Below are 24,500 nucleotides of genomic sequence, written 5' to 3' on the forward strand. Positions count from 1 at the left end.
GTGATTGTCTGTAGACCCTGCCACATACGTCTCGTGTTTGAGCTGTTGAATTGCGACTCCACTTTGTCTCTATACTGACACTTTGCTTGTTTGATTGCCTTATGGAGGGAATAACTACACTGTTTGTATTCGGCTATATTCCCAGTTGCCTTGCCATGATTAAATGCGTTGGTACGTGCTTTCAGTTTTGCGCGAATGCTGCCATCAATCCACGGTTTCTGGTTAAGGAAGGTTTTAATAGTCACAGTGGGTAGAACATCTCCTATACACTTCCTTATAAACTCGTTCACCGAGTAGGCATATGTCAATGTTGTTCTCTGACTCTACCCGGAACATATCCCAGTCCACGTGATCAAAACAATCTTGAAGCGTTGAATCCAATTGGTCAGACCAGCTTTGGATAGACCTAAGCACGGGCACCTGTTTTAGTTTCTGCCTATAGGAGGGACGCAACAAGATGGAGTCATGGTCAGATTTGCCAAAAGGAGGGCGGGGGAGGGCCTCGTATGCATCGCGAAAGTTAGAGTAGCAATGGTCGAGCGTGTTACTAGCTCGTATACTGCAATCGATATGCTGATGGCATTTAGGTAGCCTTGTTCTCAAATTAGCTTTGTTAAAATCCCCAGCAGCTACAATAAATGCAGCCTCAGGATATATGGTTTCCAGTTTGCATAAAGTCCAGTGAAGTTCCTTGACGGCCATCTTGGTATCCGCTTGTCGGGGATATACACGGCTGTGACAACCGAGGAGAGTTCTCTTGGGCGATAATACGGTCGGCATTTGATTGTGAGGAATTCTAGGTCAGGTGAACAAAAGGACTTGAGTTCCTGTATATTGTTACAATTACGCTATGATTCGTTAATCATGAAACATACATCCCCGCCATTCTTTTTACCGGAGAGATGTTTATTCCTATGGCATAATGCACTGAAAATCCCGTTGGCTGTACTGACTCTGACAGCATGTCCAAAGCTAGCCATGTTCCCGTGAAACAGACTATGTTACAATCCTGGATATCTCTTTGGAAAGCAACTATTGCCCTGATTCCATTGACTTTGTTAACTAGGGACTGAACATTAGCGAGTAATATACTCGGAAGCGGTGGGTTGTGTGCGCTCATCCGAAGCCTCACTAGAAGACCGCTCCGGCACCCTCTCCTCTGGCAGCATTGTTTTGGGTCGGCCTCTGGAATCAGTTCTAATGCCCTGGGAGGTGCCAACAAAGGATGCGCTTTGGGAAAGTCACATTCCTGGTCGTAATGTTTTGATATAAAAATGGCTGCATTGGACCTTTAAGGTTTACCAACTGTGACATCACATATAAACACTTTTTAAAAAATGAATCTTAAAACTCAAGGGAAAAAAAAAGAAAAAAGACAATCTCAATCGTATTGTAGAACATTTCTTATTGCGTGGAATTACTTTACTCAAATGTTGATAATCGAGCTGAACAAATCAATCATGTATTACATGTTCTAAAATGGAAATACACTGCAATGGGAGGGGCAAGAGTGTTGAGGTTCTACATAGATAAATCAGTTATATCAGACCAGAATTGCTATCATTGATTCTTATTGGTTACTTACAAACATGAGCCAAAATAACCTTGTACATCAGCAAGGAATACAATTCTTAATTTAAAACAAATACATTGATCTAAACAAAAATATAGTTATGTAGGTAACACTTGATATGATGTTGCCATTTTCAACCAATACAGATTAATTAACACAATGTCCCATTTAATTGTGTGGCTCATTAGACATTGAATTGGACCATAGGCACGTCATCCAGCCATGCCCTTAGTGCAGCAACATCACATATAGAAGAACCATGGCGAAAGACTGAAATTCTAGTATCTCTGGCTCCACTGCCTTGTGCCCTGCTATCCAAGTCTATATTACACCAGGCATCAGACCAACTCTAGTCTTCAATAACCAGAGGTACTCCTTGTCTTCAAGGAGTGTCTTGCAGTTCAATGGGCCTCCACCCGTTTCAAAATAGAAACCTCTATCTCTACATGTGTATTACATATACTGTACATTTTAGACAATGTGAAAATATGATAACCAATCAAATAATATATTTCCACGCATTTCAAAATAAAGCAATAGCTTCCTTACAATGTTCATGTTCTGAATTACTCCATAATATTCATTCCAAGAGCATATGAAACAAAGGCATGATACATCCTTGTAAAAGCAGTATACTTTCATATGTACGTACACAGTCTAAACCGTGAATTTAACATGGTTTAACTCTCCATGACCCGATCCAGCTGGACTGAGCTTCTCTGAGAAACACATCAAGGACAAACAGTGGACCTGAATCACAAGTGGTTTTCTATTGATTGGTTTGTTTAGAGATAGATTATGGGGACTAAAGGTCCTCTTGATGGCTGTCTATAAGCCTATATACACCTAGCTGGATACCGCATGCAAAGTCACACCCACTATGTTTAAGAGCAAGTGGCAATGCACTGGTGCGTGCCGTGTCTGTGGCAAATAGCACAGACACAGACCACAGTAGACAGCCATACAGACAGGTCAAGAGTAGCATGCTATGGGGAAGATATGCCGTGTTGCAGAACTAATCTCTTGCTCCATTCCCCACATCTATCTGTCGATGTGCAACGCATTCCATCACCAGTGTCCCTGCAGTCAGGAACAAAACACCCCTCCCATCTCCTTGCTCTCTCTCGCCCCCCTCTCTCTATGTTAGAAAATGCCATTTTAAAGCAGGATGACCTTTACACTAATATGATGAATGTGCTGCCATGGCTGTCAGGGGGTTGGGCGGGACGCATCGATTACTAAAATAGAGACCCTTGCCCTGTGGACAGGGTGGGGCGATCGAAGACCCGTTGGGGACATGGGGGGTGGGGAGGGGAGGTCCCCATGTTGTCACAGGCAGAGCAGGCGGGAGCCCTCGTCCCCCTCCTCACCCTCAGTCTGGGGGATGCGGGGCAGCATGGCCGAGCGGGTCAAGCCCCAGAAACGAGGAGGGGACAAGTCTTTCTTGGTGGCTGTGAACTTCCAGCCCATGTGTGAAGCACAGGTACGACACTGAGCGATCGTCCAGGCATACCTGAGGGGGAAGGGAGAGAGGAAAAACAGAAAGAACATATTAGTCCTCATGCATTTGTGCTGCATGCCACATTTCTTATTATTGTTGTCATAAGGCACCTGACACAGAAACTAATAACCTAGTTGGTTGTCTTTCAAATCCCCCTCACCATATATGGCATACCAGATAGTATTGTTCTAATCATCAGCTACTAGAGGCCTAAGGCTCTCGGAGGCTCTCCTTCCCAGATATTACACTGAGAAAGAACACAGAGTGTGTGTCTAATCAATACAATCCACTCGCATCTCCTCTCTATTTGTTCCAGCCTCATTTCCTCCTCAGACCAAAGCTTTGTTGGCTTTCACGTGGGAACGGCGGCGGGAGATGGAAGCAAGGCACACATACAAACCACTCCCCTCCAGCCTCTCATCTGACACCTGTCAAATTAAGACGTATCCCAGTGTTCTCTTCTTGGCAACAGCATACCATTTGAAGCGGCTGCATGACAAGTATCACCCAGCAGCACTGGCAATTCAAATCGTCTGTATACTGCCAAACGCCAGTATACAGCCTAAAACTGCCATCTTGTGGGTCTGTTGCTCTCTCTACAACAAGTCTTCTCAGAACACCTTATGCTAACAGGCTGTAAAAGCACCATTCCCCAGAAAAGCAGTGTGGCACAGAGAGGTTGAGTGGAGTAAAAGCCTTTTCATCCCCCTTCCCCTCCATACCTCCCCTCTGAGAGGACTTGAATAAGACTCAGCTTGACCAGTGCCAGCCCTCGAGGAGAATAAGTGGAGGCCGTTATTACTGTCATTATTATTACTGGAGGCTAACACCGGCACAAATGCATTGTCTCAGGCAGAAAATGCATACTGGGGATCATTTATGAGGAGCACTGAGGAGTGGCGTTGGTTGAAGGGGCCTTATGTTACAGAACCACTGAGAAGCCCGTGGAGCGCTCCACTTCTCTCCAAACAGTTCAGGTTCTACATCAATACCTCGGTCAAGCCTGATGTTATGTACCCAGACACTCACACACACAGCTGCTGTATGTGTAAGGTATCCCCGCAAGGAGAACTATGTAAAAAAATAAATACAATTAGCCTATTGAGGACATACCAAAAATGACACACGATACCAAAAATGACAGTACACCAAAGGGGCCAAACGCTTTCGTTTTCAAGTCTTTAGCAGCTTAGATTATTCCTGGACCAAATAAGGTATTAAAGCGCAAATTAACCCAAAAAACTACTTATCTGGTTGAAAACGGCCTGTGTGCATAATATGAGTCAGAAACATGTATTCTAGTGTCAAAATTGACTACAAAATGTAAATAGGTGAATTATTGTCATTAAGTCAGTATCATCCCAAACTGAGATTTGCGAGATATAAGCTTTCCTTGGGTTTATTTTATTTCAATCCTACCCACATGCCCACAGCTGGCAGCACCCAAGTAAATCATCAATTGAAGTGTTTCCCATAAAAACAAATCCAGCGCATCGGGGGTGCATTGCTATTTCTAGCTGTTCCCATAGACTTCCAGTCATTGAGCCCACGGCTATCGCGTCTTGGCAGAAATATATATTTACAAACATATGTTTTTTTATTTATTACATGCTTTACATACTTTTTTGCAGCGGCGGCAACAATTTAGCAGGGGTGGATCACCGCTGCTTAATGAATATAGGGGAAACACTGAATTTGAAGTGCAGCTGCACACGACCCAATTGTAATGCCCACTAAACACATGGGTGTGGAAAGCACACTGACCGTGCTAAATTTAATTTCACTTTGGATATCCCTATGGGGCTAGTTAGGGTAGGCTACCCAAAGTCAAACAACTTTTGCAATGGTCACACACCGGCTAACTGAAGCCAATTGGCGAAAGCTGGTTGGCCTAGGATACTTTCAGAATGTTACATCTTCGCCATACCATCTGGTTTGCGCTTAGTGGGACTAAAATTTGTTTTTCAACAGGACAGTGACCCAAAACACACCTCCAGGCTGTGTAAGGGCTATTTGACCAATGAGAGTGATGGAGTGCTGCATCAGATGACCTGGCCTCAACAATCACCTGACCTCAACCCAATTGAGATGGTTTGGGATGAGTTGGACCGCAGAGTGAAGGAAAAGCAGCCAACAAGTGCTGAGCATATGTGGGAACTGTTGGAAAAGCATTCCTCATGAAGCTGGTTGAGAGAATGCCAAGAGTGCAAAGCTGTCGTCAAGGCAAAGGTCACTACTTTGAAGAATCTCAAATATAAAATATAATTTGATTTGTTTAACACTTTTTTTGGTTACTACATGATTCCATATGTGTTATTTCATTGTTTTGATGTCTTCACTATTATTTTACAATGTAGAAAATTAAGAAAATAAAGAAAAACCCTGGAATGAGTAGATGTGTCCAAACTTTTGACTGGTAGTGTATATGTGCGTGTCATGTATAGAGAGGCATTACCCTGGAAACCAGCTGTGGAGCGTGGACGGCCTACCGACCAGGTTGAGGTTGCTGGCTTTGTAGACGGTCAGGGTCTCATGGACGTAGCCGTGGGGGTTGACATAGGCTGCCATGGGGCCGTACAGAGACAGGCTGCAGGAGAAGAGAGAGGAGACATGGTAGAGATAAAAAAAAGTTATTGTCTAAACCACATTGTACAAATAGCAGCTGAATTGACTGTAGAAAATGACATGCAAACATTTTTAAGAATCTAGAAATATACTAAAACTACAAACATTCTAAAATTATACAAACATACTACAATGACCACAGGCCAGGTGGCTAAGGCTGTGGTAAGGTACAGGTCAGACAGTTTAGACCAACTGAATGGGACAGTAGACAGAGAGATGGTTATGAAACCTAACTCGATGAATGTCAAACAAGAGACAACTTCTGCTTAATCCTTCCTTCATCGCTCTCATTTGAGCAGATTACAAATGCACCTGCAGCATCATTAATCTACTGTGTTTGAAACGTATACTGTATCAAACACATCCGTCATCAGTTATGTACACTGAGTATACCAAACATTAGGAACACCTTCCTAATATTGAGTTTCACCCTCAGAACAGAGTCAATTTGTTGGGGGCATGGACTCTACAAGGTGTTGAAAGCGTTCCACAGTGAAGCTGGACCATGTTAACTCCAATACTTCCCACAGTTGTGTCAAGTTGGCTGGATGTCCTTCGGGTGGTGGACATTCCTGATACACAACTGAAACGGTTGAGTGTGGAAAAACCCAGCAGCGTTGCAGTTCTTGACACACTCAAACCACACTCAAACCAGCCTGGCACCTATTATCATACCCCGTTCAAAGGCACTTAAATCTTTGTCTTGCCCAATCACCCTGTGAATGGTACATATACACAATCCATGTCTCAATTGTCTCAAGGCTTAAAAATCCTTCTTTAACCTGTCTGATCCCTTCATCTACACTGATTGAAGTGGATTTAACAAGTGACATCAATAAGGATTCACCTGGTCAGCTTATGTCATGGAAAGAGAAGGTGTTCTTAATGTTTTATATACTCAGTGTATAGCTGCCCGTTCCCTAGTAGGGCTGCACAGAACCAAAAACGGGTCTGGAGAAGCTCATTGCCTCTGCTTTTGGGTCCCTGTGTTTCGCAACACTCATCACACACACTACCAGCTCACTCTGACAACCAGTGTTAGACTACTCGACAGACACAGACACTATTCAGAGTCTAGGTGCATCTCTCCCTCACCTGAAGATCTCGTTCTTGGTGGTGATCTCTGTATCTTGGCACTGCTTGCAACACAGCGAGGTGCACTGTGGGAAGAAAAAAACCCGAATGTGACTTCATGTTCGATCCACCAGACTTCTGTAGCAGAAGCAAACATCCCCGTAGTTATTGCCTGTACTAACAACCACCTCAGAATGGCCAGGTGTTTCTCTTTATAACAATCTTTCTCCAGGCAGCAGCATGAGAGTGCTTATTATCTTCAATCAGAGGAAAGAAAGCCAGCTACAATAATGAAGCTAGAGAATTACCTCACATATTCATGCTGACACACACATCCATCATCTCCTAACAGTCATGCCCATAGAGATTCTGCTGTTGTAATATTATCCCATTCTTATTTCATTTCTATGATCGTGCTGGAATCATGAGAGTACAAAAATAGGGAGAGTACAAAAACTGGGAGTGTACAAAAACTGGGAGTGTACAAAAACTGGGAGTGTACAACAGGACTACATGCTCATGAGCCATGTCTTTGTGTGTGAGGGAGTATCATGCTCAACCATCCTTATGTTTATGTATAGAAACTCCATGCACTTCCCCCTTGTCTCCCTCGCTCCCTATTTTTATTTAACTAGGCAAGTCAGTTAAGAACAAATTCTTATTTACAATGACGGCCTACCCCGGCCAAACCCGGACGATGGGCCATTTGTGCGCCGCCCTATGGGACTCCCAATCACAGCCGGGTGTGATATAGCCTGGAAACAAACCTGGGTCTGTAGTGACACCTCTAGCAGTGATGCAGTGCCTTAGACCGCTGCGCCACTCGGGAGCCCAAATATGAATGAACAGAGAGAGGATAAGGAAGGACATTAGGTATACTTGTTCCTTTCTTTACTTTCAGACAATTGCTGTTATATTCCAGACATAATTCCACTTTCAATTCCCACAGAAGTGGACACTAAGCCTCTCTACCCAGTTTTCCTGCTGTGGCTGATGAACGCAGTGCGGAAGCAGTTTAAGCCCTAAGACATATGCCAGAGCACCTTTTTCCGTTGACGTTGGAACTGAAGGGAGTCTTTGAGGGACGATGAGAGACAAGCAAGCAGTGGTGCAGGCTCTGAGTGATGAAATCATAGCAGGGGGTGCAGAGGGGTCAGAGTGGAGATGAGGGTGGTAGGGTTTAGGGAAGTAGCACTGTAACAGCTCTCAATGCTTCAGAGAGTTCACAAAGGAAGGCAACATCTCCGACCCACCGACTCAGAGGGGAAATTATCATGACTATACAGTATATAGGCAGTGGCTAAATATACTGAACAAAAATATAAAACCAAACAAGTGCTGGTCCCATGTTTCATGAAAAGTTCCATACACACATAAGGCTTGTTTCTCTCAAATTTGGTGCATAAATTTGTCTACATCCCTGTTGGTGAGCATTTCTCCTTTGCCAAGATAATCCATCCACCTGACAGGTGTAGCATACCAAGAAACCAATTAAACAACATGATCATTACACAGGTGCACCTTGTGCTGGGGACAATAAAAGGCCCCTCTAAAACACAATGCCACAGATGTCTCAAGTTGAGGGAGCATGCCATTGGCATGCTGACTGCAGGAATGTCCACCAGAGCTGTTGCCAGAGAATTTAATGTTGTTTTAGACAATTTGCCAGTACGTCCAACCGTACTAAAAACCGCAGACCACGTTTAACCACGCCAGCCCAGGACCCCCACATCCGGATTCTTCACCTGCAGGATCGTCTGGGACTAGCCACCCGGACAGCTGATGAAACTGAGGAGTATTTCTGTCTGTAATAAAGCCCTATAGTGGGGAAAAACTGATTCTGATTGGCTGAGCCTGGCTCGCAAGTGGGCGGGCCAATGCCCTCCCAGGCCCACCCTTGGCTGCGCCCCTGCCCAGTCATGTGAAATCCATTGATTAGGGCCTAATGAATTCATTTCAATTGACTGATTTCCTTATATGAACTGTAAATCTTGAAATTGTCACATGCTGCATTTACCTTTTTGTTCAGTATATAAACACTAGAACATTAGAGGAGAGGGAAGAGAGAGGAGAGGGAAGAGAGAGAGACAGGGGCGTTTGCCACAGAACAGCAGGGAGGAGTAGGGGGTCAGAGGTTAGACAGATCAGTCGGGGAGTCAGTCGGTACAGCTGGATGGATGTGTGTTGTGTGTTTAGGGGTACATATCAGATAGTGTGTGGATGGTCAGTGCTATCCGTGATCCTTGGGGCGTCCCTACCCATAACCATAACCCTTAACCATTTTAAATTACCTCAACTTCAATGAGGTAGGGACGTCCCAAGGATTTCTGATAGGAACGGACCGTGTGTGGATAAGGCTCTGTGTTTCTCACAGATGAACAAGTCCTTGCCTGGTCCATGTGTTGAGCAGTGTGCCTGGCCTTTAAATTGTAAGGTTTAGTGATATGTATTTCTGGCTCTGTGCGTGGGTGCACATGTCTGTGTCTGTGCTCACCCGGGCCATGATGTCCAGCTCACAGCGCAGCCTCTGGATGGCACTGCCAATCTTCAGCAGCTGGAGCCGAAGGGCATCATCTATGGGCAGACAGGCCGCCACTCTATAGGAGAAATCTGACAGGAAGGAGGGGGAGCAGGTATATTACAGTTCAGGATTTGAATTCCGTGAGATTGTCAGTAGTACTCTAAACATTTTAGGTGACATATATACTCTGAACAAAAATATAAACGCAGCATGTAAAGTGTTTAATGAGCTGAAATAAAAGATCCCAGAACTTTTCCATACACACAAAACGCTTATTTCTCTCAAATCTTGTGCACAAATTTGTTTCCATCCCTGTTAGTGAGCATTTCTCCTTTGCCAAGATAATCAATCCACCTGACAGGTGTGGCATATCAAGAAGCTGATTAAACAGCATGATCATAACACATGTGTACTTTGTGCTGGGGACCATAAAAGGCCCCTCTAAAATGTGATGTTTTGTCACGCAAACGCAATGCCACAGATGTCTCAAGAGGCATGCTGACTGCAGGTATGTGAACCAGAGCTTTTGGCAGTACGTCCAACCGGCTTCACAACCGCAAACCAAGTGAAAATGTCCTTGTTCTTCCATGGCCTGAATACTCACCAGACACGTCACCCCATTGTGCCTGTTTGGGACGCTCTGGACTGACGTGTACGATAGCGTTCCAGTTCCCGCCAATATCCAGCAACTTCGCACAGCCATCGAAGAGGAGTGGAACCAACAATCCACAGGCCACAATCAACAGCCTGATCAACTATATGTGAAGGAGTGTCACGCTGCATGAGGCAAATGGTGGTCACACCGGATACTGACTGGCTTTCTGATCCACACCCCTTACTTTTTTTTAAAGGTATCTGTGACAAACAGATTCATATCTGTATTTCCAGTCATGTAAATCCATAAATTAGGGCCTAATGAATTTATTCCAATTGACTGATTTCCTTATAGGAACTGTAAATCAGTAAAATCTTTGAAATGGTTTCATTTATTTTTTGGTTCACTGTATATACACAGTATACATAGCCTAGAGGGCAGTTGTACCTATAGCGTTTGTGGGGAGAGAATCATCCTTGAGGTTCTCGTCCCACTCATGGAGCTGTCTCTTCACTCTCTTCATCAGAGTCTCCTGGGAGACAAACACAAGAAACCATGTAACAAACAGGATGTGTGTCATAACAGTCACTAAACTCACTTACAATATTTCTCTGAAACGCATTATAGAATAAATCAGCTCAATCTAGTTCCAGTGGAAATGTTATGTCTGTACACACACAGTAGTTATATGTAGCCCTGATAAGTTAGCACACAGAGCAGAGCAGAGATGAGCAGGGCATTCAGTACTCACAGAGTCATAGAGGGCGTAGACCCAGGGAGGCCATGAGGTCATGTTGGCACAGTGGAACTTCCTCTGAGGAGAACAGAGGCAAACACACAGACAACAACACCTCAGCAAGAGAACTTCTTTATTCATCTTCATTGTTGAACACAAACACTGGGATGCCAGGTCACATTCAGGAGTGAGCAACTGTATAAAGAGCGGATATGTTTCCTTTTCTCGTATGACAAAAAAGCATGTCTGTTCTAGCTAAAAACAAGTTTATATGAACACTTCATAAGGTTGGGCCTTGATTTGAACACATCTCATGTTTTGTTTGTCTCGGCCTGAAGACTGCCACCTCTCCTCGGCATCTTAAACATCCAAACATCACCCTAACAAACAATTAACATTGACTCCATCCCTCCCCCGTTCCTAATTTCCACAAGAATAATGTGTCGGACCTGGCGGTAGGTGGCCCACCAGCGCTGGGCCTGTTTGCAGCTCTGGGCTGGGGGTCTGGAGGAGGGGTGCATGTGGAGGCGGGACAGGGGCGTGAGCTGCACTGCAGTCAGGGGGTCTGGAAGGATCCGCTCGGGGAGGATCTGCACCTTGGCCTGTCTGATTCTAGAAGAGAAAAGAGAGAAGACAGAGACTGAATTGGGGGCTAGATAAACAAAGATAGTGAATAAACCCTTAGGTACGTATACTATGCATTTCAATTACAGAGCAAAAGCATACTTCATCAGAGAGAGGAGATAATCTGGGGCCTTAGTGAAAAAAACATTACGTGGTAGATTAAAGCATGCAATTTGGTGTAAACATTCCTCAGGTGACATGAAAACATCCCAGAAGGGGTGCCCATTAACATTTTACCAGGAATATAGTTTTTATTTTTGCGTAAATCCAAAATGGCTTCCATAATATAGGTATTTGACCATAAAAAGTGTTATGCAACAGATAAAAGCATGATATTTGGTACAAACATTGCTCAGATGATATAAAAACATCCTAGAAGGGGTGCTCATTGCAGATAGCTTGTGCGAATAGCTGCATAAACTGGACACAGAGAACAAACATACCATATTAGGGTAAAAAATAGATAGTGGCACATCCAGTCCACAAGTTGGCGTAGCGCCAGTCTTACATTCTTTGGAGAGAACCCTGCCGGACATATTAACTCTCTGGCTTCATTCATACATTAGACCAGTCATCACAATGCTAGCAGCCAACCATATTTAGCTTAGGCCTACTCAACGTAAAGTCCCCAATAGAAAACATCACTTACATGCATGACTTTAAATTGTATTGCTTACTATTATTTCCATGCTACATGCCACCTCTCAACACATTTACTGAAGGCAATCTCCATCTCGCATTCCCAAATCTCCAAACTAGCTTTGTGACACTGGCAAATGCTCAAAATATCAACTGCAGCTACTCAGTGTTAACAAAACGGCTGGTACACTGTGTCCACAAACGCGCTTGAGGAAATGGACATCTGCTACATCGTTCCATGTTACAATAACAAAAGTGAGTGCATAGGCTTCACAGTGATTCACAGTGATTTGATCAACGACTGCGCTATCCATGGTGCTGAATCTCTGCTACTAGGCCTATTTGCTTGTCGGTTTGTTTAGCAGAGAATTGGATATGTTCCCTGTGACAAAGTCATCACAAGCAGGTTACCATAAAGTAAAAACAACCACAACCTTCCAAAATTACTGACAGCCAGGTGCAAGAGAAGATAAATGGGCCAACAAGCTGGCTGACATCTTTCAGTCAAAAAGTGAGCTACAATAAATGTAATTTTCACTAGGCTGTAGGCTAATAACCTCATATTTTAGGCCTACATTTAAACTAGGCTCCTTCAATGAAATAGTCTGGTGACTGACTAAATTGATTAAATTGTGGAAAATACAAGATAGATTCAAGTCCATTTTTTCAATTTACAGTGATATAACCATGTCAGAGGAGAAAGGCTTGCCTTTGAGATGAATACATTCATGGATGTATGTACTCTATGATATGTATTGTCTTTTCTCTGTGTGACTGATGACCATTTCAATGCTAATAAACAGTAGACATATGTTGAAGAGGTCACCAGGGTGTATAGATTGCAGGGTGGTCACAGTGTAGGGTAAATGACCGCTGACACATAATCATAGGTAAGTCACCAAGTGCACCAACAGGTCCAAATTGTTTTGAGCTCAGGGGGTCTATGTACACCTACTAATGAATAGACTGACTGAAGACGCAAGAGATATCATTATAAACACTATTAATGTACATGGAACACATGGGGTTTCCATTGCAATGAGGATCTTAGTGACCTAAACTTCTAGAACAGCTTAATCAGTGAGCGATTGACCTCTATAATAACCAGGTGCAGCAGCCTGTTCCTCCTCCATGTCTCATATATGTTGGAACGTAATATGAACTGAACTGTGTGATCTATTTAACTATTCAATGAAGAAACTTAAATGACCGCACCTTCCCTATCTGCAGAAACTTTAGTTGCGGCAAAAATTTTACTAAATTTAAAGTTCCTCAGTTAAAATTTTGATTAAATTATGAGTAAACTGTGTTACAGAACAACAATGCCAGTTTAAACCATAGCTTCAGCTTTACGGATAATTTCCTGCAATTCTACCCACCTTGCCATGACTTATGCCATGTTAATATGACATCTGAGTGAGTGACAGTGACTAATAAAATCAATGGCTTCGTGCCCGGTCGGTATTCGGCCATGATTACAAGTTTAAATAGCTGTCGCAACTAATTTACCAATCAAAAAATTGTTAGCTGACTGACTCTAGCTTGGTTTCCATCCAATTGGCGACAGATTTTCATCGGAATATTATAAAATCTGCCTAAAAACAATATGCACATTTTCCCACCAGAGATGTGGTTCAATAAAATTGGGCTTGTTAAATGGATTTCCATCACAACTGATGGTTTTGTCACAATAAATGTAGAGTTAGATAGTGAATGTGCCCACTCTAGTATTGGCACGTGCTCTCTAGCCAACAGCTCGCAGAAATAGTGTGGTATTTTTGTATTTATTTAACTAGGCAAGTCAGTTAAGAACAAATTCTTATTTACAATGACGGCCTACCCCAGCCAAACCAAAACAACGCTGGGCCAATTGTGCGCCACCCTATGGGACTCCCAACCATGGCCGTTGTGATACAGCCTGGAATCGAACCATGGTCTGTAGTGATGCCTATTATGGATTATTAAAAGTACGAAAACTTTTATTTGTCAAATGGCAGCCAAGCATCGATCATCATGTCAACAGGACAAGCCCCTCGATATTTATTGGAAAGGACCATCAAGCTCATCAACTTGCACTTTGACCACCATTTGAAGTTCATCATAACTTATTTATTATGTAGCCAAATAAACTGCATGCTTTCCCAAGTCATAGTGGGATGACCACAACATTTCATTGCGTTATTCCAAGTTTATTTCGAATGATGATTATTATACTGAACAAAAATATAAATCCAACATGTAGCAATTTCAACAATTTTACTGATTTATTTATTTTACCGTTATTTTACCAGGTAAGTTGACTGAGAACACGTTCTCATTTGCAGCAACGACCTGGGGAATAGTTACAGGGGAGAGGAGGGGGATGAATGAGCCAATTGTAAACTGGGGATTATTAGGTGACCATGATGGTTTGAGGGCCAGATTGGGAATTTAGCCAGGACACCGGGGTTAACACCCCTACTCTTACGATAAGTGCCATGGGATCTTTAATGACCTCAGAGAGTCAGGACACCCGTTTAACGTCCCATCCGAAAGACGGCACCCTACACAGGGCAGTGTCCCCAATCACTGCCCTGGGGCATTGGGATATTTTTTAGACCAGAGGAAAGAGTGCCTCCTACTGGCCCTCCAACACCACTTCCAGCAGCATCTGGTCTCCCATCCAGGGACTGACCAGGACCAACCCTGCTTAGCTTCAGAAGCAAGCCAGTAGTGGTATGCAGGGTGGTATGCTGCTGATCATAAAGAAATCAGCAAATCAAAATAAATAAGTCCCCAATTAATGACTGGGCAGGGGCACAGCCATGGTTGGGCATGGGAGGGTATAGGCCCACCCACTGGGGAGCTAGCCCAGGCAATCAGTATGAGTTTCCACCAAAAAAATGATTTTTTATTACAAACAGAAATACTCCTCAGTTTCATCAGCTGTCCGGGTGGATGGTCTCAAATGACACTGCAGGTGAAGAAGCCGGATGTGGAGGCCATGGGCTGGCGTGGTTACATGTGGTCTGTGGTTGTGAGGCTGGTTGGATATACTGTCTAATTCAACGTTGGAGGCGGTTTATGGTAGACAAATTAACATTAAATTCTCTGTCAAAAGCTCTGGTAGACATTCCTGCAGTCAGCATGCCAATTGCACGCTCCCTCTAAACTTGAGACATCTGTGGCATTGTGTTGTGTGACAAAACTGCACATTTTAGAGTGGCCTTTTATTGTCCGCAGCACAAGGTGCACCTGTGTAATTATCCTGTTGTTTAATCAGATTCTTGATATGCTTTTTGTGTGCATTTACAATTTCTGTGATCGTAGCTCATGAAACATGGGACCACTTTACATGTTGCGTTTATATTTATGTTCAGTCCGCATGTACAGTACCAGTCAAAAATTTGGACACAACTACTCATGCAAGTTTCATTATTTTAACTATTTTCTAGATTGGAGAATAATAGTGAAGACATCAAAACTATGAAATAACACATATGGAATCATGTAGTTACACCTCCAGGCTGTGTAAGGGCTATTTGACCAAGGAGAGTGATAAGAGTGCTGCATCAGATGACCTGGCCTCCACAATCACCCGACCTCAACCAAATTGAAATGGTTTGGGATGAATTGACCCGCAAAGTGAAGGATAAGGAGTCAAATGATCAGCATTGTGGGAACTCCTTCAAGACTGTTGGGAAAGCATTCCTCATGAAGCTGGTTGAGAGAATGCCAAGAGTGTGCAAAGCTGTCATCAAGGCAAAGGGTGGAAACTTAAGAATCTCAAATATAAAATATATTTTGATTTGTTTAACAATTTTTTGGTTACTAAATGATTCCATGTGTTATTTCGTAGTTTTGATGTCTTCACTATTATTCTACAACGTAGAAAATAGTCAAAATAAAGAACAGGTGTGTCCAAAATTTTGACTGGTAATGAACTGGCAGCTTCATTAAATAGTACCCGCAAAACATCAGTCTCAACGTCAACAGTGAAGAGGCGACTCCGGAATGCTGACCTTCTAGGCAGAGTTCCTCTGTCCAGTGTCTGTGTTCTTTTGCCCATCTTAATCTTAATCTTTTCTTTTTATTGGCCAGTCTGATATATGCCTTTTTCTTTGCAACTCTGCCTAAAAGGCCAGCATTCCGGAGTCGCCTCTTCACTGTTGACGTTGAGACTGGTGTTTTGCGGGTACTATTTAATGAAGCTGCCAGTTTGGGACTTGTGAGGCATCTGTTTCTCAAACTAGACACTTTAATGTACTTGTCCTCTTGCTCAGTTGTGCACCGGGGCCTCCCACTCCTCTTTCTATTCTGGTTAGAGACAGTTTGGATGGAAACCTGGTTAGTGACTGAAATACCAAAAGGAATTGCTTATGCACAACCAAATTCCGAAATTGCACCTTGTGTATTGTACTATTCTAACTCTCAACAACCATGTATTTGGGAAAGAAACACTGCTTTAACTATATACTGCTGGTCACAAAACAATTTGTTTACCACTGTCTGAGGATATATGATTGTCCACCCTTTTATAGGGAATAGTGTCTTATGTGCTTTCCCACTCAGATGATACAAATAAAGTGAGTTTTCCATCTTGTGGTTTCTTATGGTATCACTTCCAAAATATTTCCTGCTCATACATACATAATCTCTGTTTACAGTTGAAGTCGGAAGTTTACATACACCTTAGCCAAATACATTTAAACTCAGTTCTTCACAATTCCTGACATTTAATCCTAGTAAGAATTCCCTGTCTTAGGTCAGTTAGGATCACCACTTTATTTTAAGAATGTGAAATGTCAGAATAATAGTAGAATGATTTATTTCAGCTTTTATTTCTTTCATCACATTCCCAGTGGGTCAGAAGTTTACATACACTCACTTAGTATTTGGTAGCATTGTCTTTAAATTGTTTAACTTGGGTCAAACATGTCAGGTAGCCTTCCACAAGCTTCCCACAATAAGTTGGGTGAATTTTGGCCCATTCCTCCTGACAGAGCTGGTGTAACTGAGTCAGGTTTGTAGGCCTCCTTGCTCACACACGCTTTTTTCAGTTCTGCCCACAAATGTTCTATAGGATTGAGGTCAGGGCTTTGTGATGGCCACTCCAATTCCTTGACTTTATTGCCCTTAAGCCATTTTGCCACAACTTTGTAGGTATGCTTGGGGTCATTGTCCATTTGAAAGACCCATTTGCGACCAAGCTTTAACTTCCTGACTGACCTCTTGAGATGTTGCTTCAATATATCCACATAATTTTCCTACCTCATGATGCCATCTATTTTGTGAAGTGCACCAGTCCCTCCTGCAGCAAAGCACCCCCACAACATGATGCTGCCACCACCGTGCTTCATGGTTGGGATGGTGTTCTTCGGCTTGCAAGCAACCCCCTTTTTCCTCCAAACATAACGATGGTCATTATGACCAAACAGTTCTATTTTTGTTTCATCAGACCAGAGGACATTTCTCCAAAAAGTACGACCTTTGTCCCCATGTGCAGTTGCAAACCGTAGTCTGGCTTTTTTATGGTGGTTTTGGAGCATTGGATTCTTCCTTGCCGAGCAGCCTTTCAGGTTGTCAATATAGGACTTGTTTTACTGTGAATATAGATAATTTTGTACCTGTTTCCTCCAGCATCGTCACAAGGTCCTTTGCTGTTGTTCTGGGATTGATTTGCACTTTCCGCACCAAAGTACGTTCATCTCTAGGAGGCAGAACGCGTCTCCTTCCTGAACGGTATGACGGCTGCGTGGTCCCACGGTGTTAATACTTGCGTACTATTGTTTGTACAGATGAACGTGGTACCTTCAGGCGTTTGGAAATTGCTCCCAAGGATGAACCAGACTTGTGGAGGTCAACAGTTTTTTCTCTGAAATCTTGGCTGATTTCTTTTGATTTTCCCATGATGTCAAGCAAAGAGGCACTGAGTTTGAAGGTAGGCCTTGAAATGCATCCACAGGTACACCTCCAATTGACTCAAATTATGTCAATTAGCCTATTAGAGGCTTCTAAAGCCATGACATAATTTTCTGGAATTTTCCAAGCTGTTTAAAGGCACAGTCAACTTAGTGTATGTAAATTTCTTACCCGCTGGAATTGTGATACAGTGAATTATAAGTGAAATAATCTGTCTGTAAACAATTGTTGGAAAAATTACTTGTGTCATACACAAAGTAGATGTCCTAACCGACTTGACAAAACTATAGTTCGTTGACAAGAAATTTGAGGAGTGGTTGAAAAACAAGTTTTAATGACTCCAACCTAAGTGTATGTAAACTACTGACTTCAACTGTATATGGCCATGACGATAATGCCTTTATGAATATGAGAATGATGATGAAAGTCAGAGTGAAGCTCAACTGATAGACAGATTGGATAGATGTTGGTCTGTGTTTTATTAGCCGTTTTACTCATTACTATGCCCAGGTTCTACGAGGTTCTAGGTCGTTCAAGTCTGGTCAGTAACATTTAGTTCCACTCACCCATCTGCTTGGGTTCTGATCTCATGGACCTTGAACCGCTGCCGTCCGACTGCCTTCACTTTGACTGTCTCAATTCCGTACTCCTGCTCCTCCCGGTAAGCATAGATCTCAGCCGTCGTCCCAAACTCTGCCTGCACCTCGCCTGTTTCACTGGGGGTGGGGGGGGGGGGGGTACAGACACATCTATTTAGCAACACCCTACTGTGCTCTACTCTAGCCATGCTCAAACGCAGCGCAATACACACCAATCCAATGCATTCTAATACATGACAGAGAATGAGCAAGCGAAAACTTTGTGGAGAGGGGTAGCCAATTGGAATGCAGCCCATTACAATTCTCACTCCTTCTGAACCCATACACTCTCCCGCCGTCCCCCTCCTCCCTCCCGCCATACCTGTGTGCGAGAACAGCAAAGGTGCGGTCTCTCTGGATAATGCTTCGCATCATGCTGACCTCCTGCGGTCTGAAGAGCTGCAGCGGCAGGGTCTGTCCTGGGATCAGCATGACAGCTGTGAACGGCAGCACTGGGATGGTCTGGCAGCTGTCGTCATCGTGCACCGTGCGCCCATGAAACTCCTCCATGTCTGAGCCCAGGTACTGGGAGGGAAGGGGAGCATTAGAGGGAGAGACATTATCAGATACATGAAGAAACAGCACTACTGGAATCAGGAGGCAAATCTAACTGCACTGCTTATTTGAATAAATGACTAATGACTAGTGATTAAAAGGCAGAAGGGAAGCATTTCCCAGATATGGAAAGAAGAATTAGTACTGTGTGTGTAGAAAACCCCATACTGAATACTGATACAGCTGCACAACAATACTTTGTAGAAGTAAATATGAAACCCACAGCATGTGAAGTTGGAAGACTGGGGTCAAAGTTTATGTTTGGTTTTTCTGCATCCTCACTGTCACGGTCCTCAGTCTCCATCTCATTCTCCTCTTCCTCTTCATTTTCTATAATAGTGAGTGGCAAGCAATACATACTTAAACAAGCAAATATGTACTTTCTCTTTCACTTCAAATGACCCCATTGTAAAAATAAAAAAGTATTTCCCTTAGTCATTGTGTTGACAATAGCATAATCTGTTGGACGTGCATTTCGATGATGATTACCAGTGATCATACACACAGACCAGAAAACCTCGCTCTGGCAAGCTACTGCATCTTAATGCCAAGTATAAGTAGACTGACATGACTATCAGCTGGGGATTAAATCACATTAGCATACATGGTAGCTAGCTAGCTAATAGACAGTTTAATTACAGTCTGTTGAAACAATTCCATAGCTAGCCAGCAATAAATTACAAATTATAAAACAAACATTCAATCCGTCAAGATAAAAAAAAAAACGTGCTTTACTGCGACAGCGATTGAGTGAGTTGATTATGCTCTGTCACTTGAAGTGGTGTGGCCTCGATTCTTTGCAGAATACACAACTGATTTTGGCTTGCATAACGAGGCTTTACCATTTACAATAACCAACGTATTCAGTACACTAGTCTTCCAATGCAATTCAATTGAAGACACATTTACCGGGTAAGAGTTGTAGTTGGTTGCCCATGTTGTCGTTGATATTGTTGTCGCCTGCACCCCTCTCGTCGGCCATATCCTTCTGTTTACACTATAGACTGTAAAAAAAAATGTTTTAGACTCTTCTTTCTCAGTGGTGTCTTATCGCAGGATATGCGTTGAAAACGACTCACTATCGTCCCTCAGTGGAAGGAGCTAGTCTTGTATTCCGGTTCTCAAAATTAATTATACATTTTGGGTTAAGGGAATTATTATTTTCAAGTTTCAAAGTTTATTCGCCACGTGCACAGGATACAGCAGGTGTAAAACCGTACCTTGATAGCTGTTTCCCAACAATATGAAAAATGTCAACCACACAAAAACTACAATGTGAGTTAGAAACACGAGAATGCAAGCACATACAGGTCACTACCAGTACCATACTAAATGTGAAGGGGTACTGGAGCGGTTGAGGTGGATTTATAAATAAAAAGTGACTGGTAGTAGAATATACATGTAAACCAGGCTGAAAAGTGACTGGTAGCAGGAATATATACATACTTATGGTAATATACTAATGGTCATTTATACACTGGGTGGTTCGAGCCCTGAATGCTGATTGGCTGACAGTCGATGGTATATCAGACAGTATACCACTGGTATGCCAAAACATTTATTTTTACTGCTCTAAATACATTGGTAACCAGTTTAAAATAGCAATAAGGCACTTCGGGGGTTTGTGGTATATGGTCAATATACCACAGCTAAGGGCTATGTCCAGGCACTCCGCATTGCGCATAAGAATATAGAGTACCAGTCGAAAGTTTGGACATGCCTACTCATTTAAGGCTTTTTCTTTATTTGACTATTTTCTACATTGTAGTGCAGACATCAAAACTATGAATTAACACACATGGAATCATGTAGTAACCAAAAGTAGTAACCAAAAAAGTGTCAAAGCAAAATATGATTTATATTTGAGATTCTTCAAAGTAGCCACTCTTTGCCTTGATGACAGCTTTGCACACGCTTGGCATTCTCTCAACCAGCTTAATGAGGTAGTATCCTGGAATGCATTTAAATTAATAGGTGTACCTTGTTAAAAGTTCATTTGTGTAATTTCTTTCCTTCTTAATGTGTTTGAGCGAATCAGTTGTGTTGTGACAAGGTAGGGGTGGTATACAGAAGATAGCCCTATTTGGTAAAATACCAAGTCCATATTATGGCAAGAACATCTCAAATAAGCAAAGAGAAATGACAGTCCATCATTACTTAAGACATGGTCAGTCAATTAAAAAAAATAAGAACTTTGAACATTTGTTCAAGTGCAGTTGCAAAAGCGCTATGATGAAACTGGCTCTCATGTGGACCGCCACAGGAAAGGAAGACCCAGAGTTACCTCCGCTGCAGAGGATTAGTTCATTAGTGTTAACTGCATCTCAGATAGCAACCCAAATAAATGCTTCTCAGAGTTTAAGTTACAAACACATCAACATCAACTGTTCAGAGACAGCATGAATCAAGCCTTCATGGTCGAATTGCTGCAAAGAAACCACTACTAAAGGACACCAATAAGGAGACTTGCTTGGGCCAAGAAACATGAGCAATGGATATTAGACCGGTGGAAATCTGTCCTTTGGTCTGATGAGTCCACATTTGAGATTTTTGGTTGCAACCATCTTTGCCAGATGAGTAGGTGAATGGATTATCTCCGCATGTGTGGTTCCCACCGTGAAACATGGCGTGATAGTGCTTTGCCTGTGACAGCAATTTATTTAGAATTCAAGGCACACTTAACCAGCATTGCTACCACAGCATTCTGCAGCGATATCCCATCTGGTTTGGGCTTAGTGGGACTATCATTTGTTTTTCAACAGGACAATTACCCAAAACACACTTCCAGGTTGTGTAAGGGCTATTTCACCAAGGAGAGCGGAGTGCTGCATCAGATCACCCGACCTCAACCCAATTTAGATGGTTTGGGATGAGTTGGACCACAGAGTAAAGGAAAGGTGCAAACACCTTCCAAGACTGTTGGAAAAGCATTCCTCATGAAGCTGGTTGAGAGAATGCCAAGTGTGCAAATCTGTCAAGGCAAAGGGTGGCTGCTTTGAAGAAATTCAGATACAATAAATGTTTATGGTAACATGATTCCATGTGTTATTTCAGTCGTATTAACTATTCTACAATGTAGATCACTTTTCTTTTAACTACCAGTAGCAGGATAAATATTAATGGCAATCAATGTGGACAGGAAAGCAGTAGTTAGCCATATAAGTGTTACTGCCAGGGGATAGAAACTGATTAGTATTCTGAGCTTTGATGCACTGGTACTGCCTGCTGGACAGCAGCACAGAAGTGTCTGGGGTTGCTGGCAGTTTCAGGCCTTGCGCTGGGCTGTCTGTGCCTTCCGGTCACAGGCAGTGCAGTTGCCATACCTTTCAGGATGAGGGAACATGCCAATCGAGCGTCTAAGAGAACTTGGCACGCTGGAAGACCACTGTTAAGGAACTTAAGAATTTAAAGTTGAGACATGTTCTCAATAGCTGTTTGCCTCATACCCACTGGATGGTGCCACAGACCAGGCCTTCCAGTTTGCACCAATCAAGATAAACCTGCAAGCGATTTTCATAATACCACTATTCTAGACAGGGTTTGTGCAACTGAATGCACATCATTGTTAGGACAGGTACAATTGTACAAGGCCTCTTGTCGATGTCATCTTCATATCCCACAGAGAAGTTAGGCCGGAACCTCAACTTTATTACTTGATCCCCAGGGCATTTCAAAGCCTACAGCTGTAAACCAAATTGTGCTGCAACTGGGCTTCAAAAGCATCCCAACTGGTTCCCCAGATATTAGTTTCAAACATTATCAAAAGCTTAAGTGCAGTGCAAGTTGGGTGGACCAAAAGACATGCATTTCACTACACCCGCTAAATGTGTGACAAATAAAATTTGAACCTGAATCAATGTTTACAGAGACAGCAATGTAGTTAGTAAACCAAATATTTATTATGGCCTTGACAACAAATCAGCTGTGCAGGTGGTAAAAGGCCAGAATTCAACGACAGGAGAGATTCTAGCAGTAGTCAACGGCCAGTCGCCATTGGCAGAGTAGAGGGCTGGGTAGGCAGGATCTGTCCTTCACACCAATGAGACCGGCTTCAGACGACCATGGTTCAGCTCTTTGCAAATCATGGACCGCTGGCTTCAAACGGAGGGCTTGAGTGGGTGGAGAAAAAGAATCACAGCAGTAGGGGAATGGGCCAGTCTACTTGGACCTCTGCCTCATCTTTCGCCTTTTACGCTTCAGCCTACAAAGACCAGAAAGAGTTAATTAGTGACCAGAGCTGCATCATTACACACCAAACACAACATGTGAGTTTGTAAAAGTCCCTACAATGATTCGCATTAATCCCACCATTGTCGTATGCTCATTATTTAAATGTAAAGTGTATTTAACTGGGCAAGTAAGTTAACAAATTATTTACAATGACACGGTTCCCCAGTAGTATAAGTTAGCTGCCTTGTTCTTGGGTAGAACAGATTTAAGTTCGATCCAGCAACAATTCTTTAACCACTAGGCTACCTGCCACCCCAAATGAACAAACATCCTGGATATAACTCTTGAGCCTGAAAAAATGTCATATGCATGGTTGTCTATTGTAGTAGTTCGTTTATTGCAAATGTTTGCCGTGTCCATGTTAACAGAAGGAGTACCATGCTTAACTGAACAAAACTACAGTAAAATTAACATTTAGATAAATCCTTAAAGGAAATGATCCTTACCTGCGCATACGCTTCTTCCTCCACTAAAAGAAACAAACACGTAAGTCAATTGACTCAAACGAGGAATCATTCATGTTTACAGCAAAAACTGCGGATCTAAACAGGAAAACACGTGACTATCTGGCATGGCATTGCGGACCATGCGTCAATGTTAGGAGTTAAGACCATACAAACACTAAGTAGGCATGGCACTGGTGAACAGTATCATTTATCCTGTTAATATAAGCCATTCCTGAAATCTACAAAATACATTACAAGTAATATTGATAGTACCTTGTGCGGCATTGGGCCGTGAAACCGAGGTCACCAACGTGGTCAAGCTAGCTAACGTTAACCAATACGCCATGGATGAAGCAAATTGTATAACCAAAATTCAAAACTCTTCCGCCAATTAAGCGTTTACCCTTTAATGTAATATTGGATACAGACAATGTTTCCATAATACAATATAGAAAGCCAACTATTTAGGCACGTTATCGTTAGAGAAATGTTTGTATAGCGTTTGGTAGCTAGCCACTGCTTAGTGACAATGAGCCTAACAAAAACCCGCTAATACGGAGTTAGATTTAAGTCAACTCACCTTCGCTCTCATCTTGTGGAGATGTGTCTGCAAATAAAGATAACAAGGTTATTGGATGTAATGGATGGCAAACAATTACTACCGATTCAGTTGGATTTGTTTTGGGACATAATTCAATGTTTCTTACCTCTACAAAGAAGACACCAAATTGAAAGAGGACGTGACGAAGAAAGGGGAGGGCCTTTATAGAACAAAACGCAACGTCATATTCAATCGCCACTTGCTCAGCTCATTGCTCACTGGGAGATGTAGGCAGAAATCG

At 42.7% G+C, this 24,500-nt stretch overlaps 1 protein-coding gene across 1 annotated transcript; it reads right to left on the reverse strand.

The window, feature by feature from the left end:
• Positions 1-1,385: 1,385 nt before the first annotated feature.
• crbn (cereblon) lies at positions 1,386-24,426 on the reverse strand. The gene is made up of 14 exons (XM_055915520.1): positions 24,366-24,426; positions 24,239-24,265; positions 23,659-23,681; positions 19,892-23,183; positions 19,206-19,312; positions 18,750-18,952; positions 18,356-18,505; positions 11,075-11,237; positions 10,641-10,703; positions 10,337-10,421; positions 9,268-9,383; positions 6,795-6,859; positions 5,530-5,661; positions 1,386-3,086 (listed from the first exon to the last, which is right to left on the reverse strand). The coding sequence occupies exons 4-14, from the start codon at positions 19,962-19,964 to the stop codon at positions 2,903-2,905; spliced, it is 1,341 nt and encodes a 446-aa protein (XP_055771495.1). The 5' UTR covers positions 19,965-23,183; positions 23,659-23,681; positions 24,239-24,265; positions 24,366-24,426; the 3' UTR covers positions 1,386-2,902.
• Between the last annotated feature and the right edge of the window lie 74 nt (positions 24,427-24,500).

This window comes from Salvelinus fontinalis, chromosome 3 (genome assembly GCF_029448725.1).
Source record: "Salvelinus fontinalis isolate EN_2023a chromosome 3, ASM2944872v1, whole genome shotgun sequence".
NCBI classification, from domain to species: domain Eukaryota; kingdom Metazoa; phylum Chordata; class Actinopteri; order Salmoniformes; family Salmonidae; genus Salvelinus; species Salvelinus fontinalis.

Bases quoted from the DNA above. Each gene is read 5' to 3' on its own strand.
- crbn (XM_055915520.1), bottom strand. From the start codon at position 19,964: ATGGCCGACGAGAGGGGTGCAGGCGACAACAATATCAACGACAACATG. The intron at 18,506-18,749 runs GTATGGCGGGAG...CCCCACCCCCAG, and splicing joins TTTGCTGTTCTCGCACACAG to TGAAACAGGCGAGGTGCAGG. The intron at 6,860-9,267 runs GTGAGCACAGAC...TTCTTCCCACAG, and splicing joins AGCTGGACATCATGGCCCGG to TGCACCTCGCTGTGTTGCAA.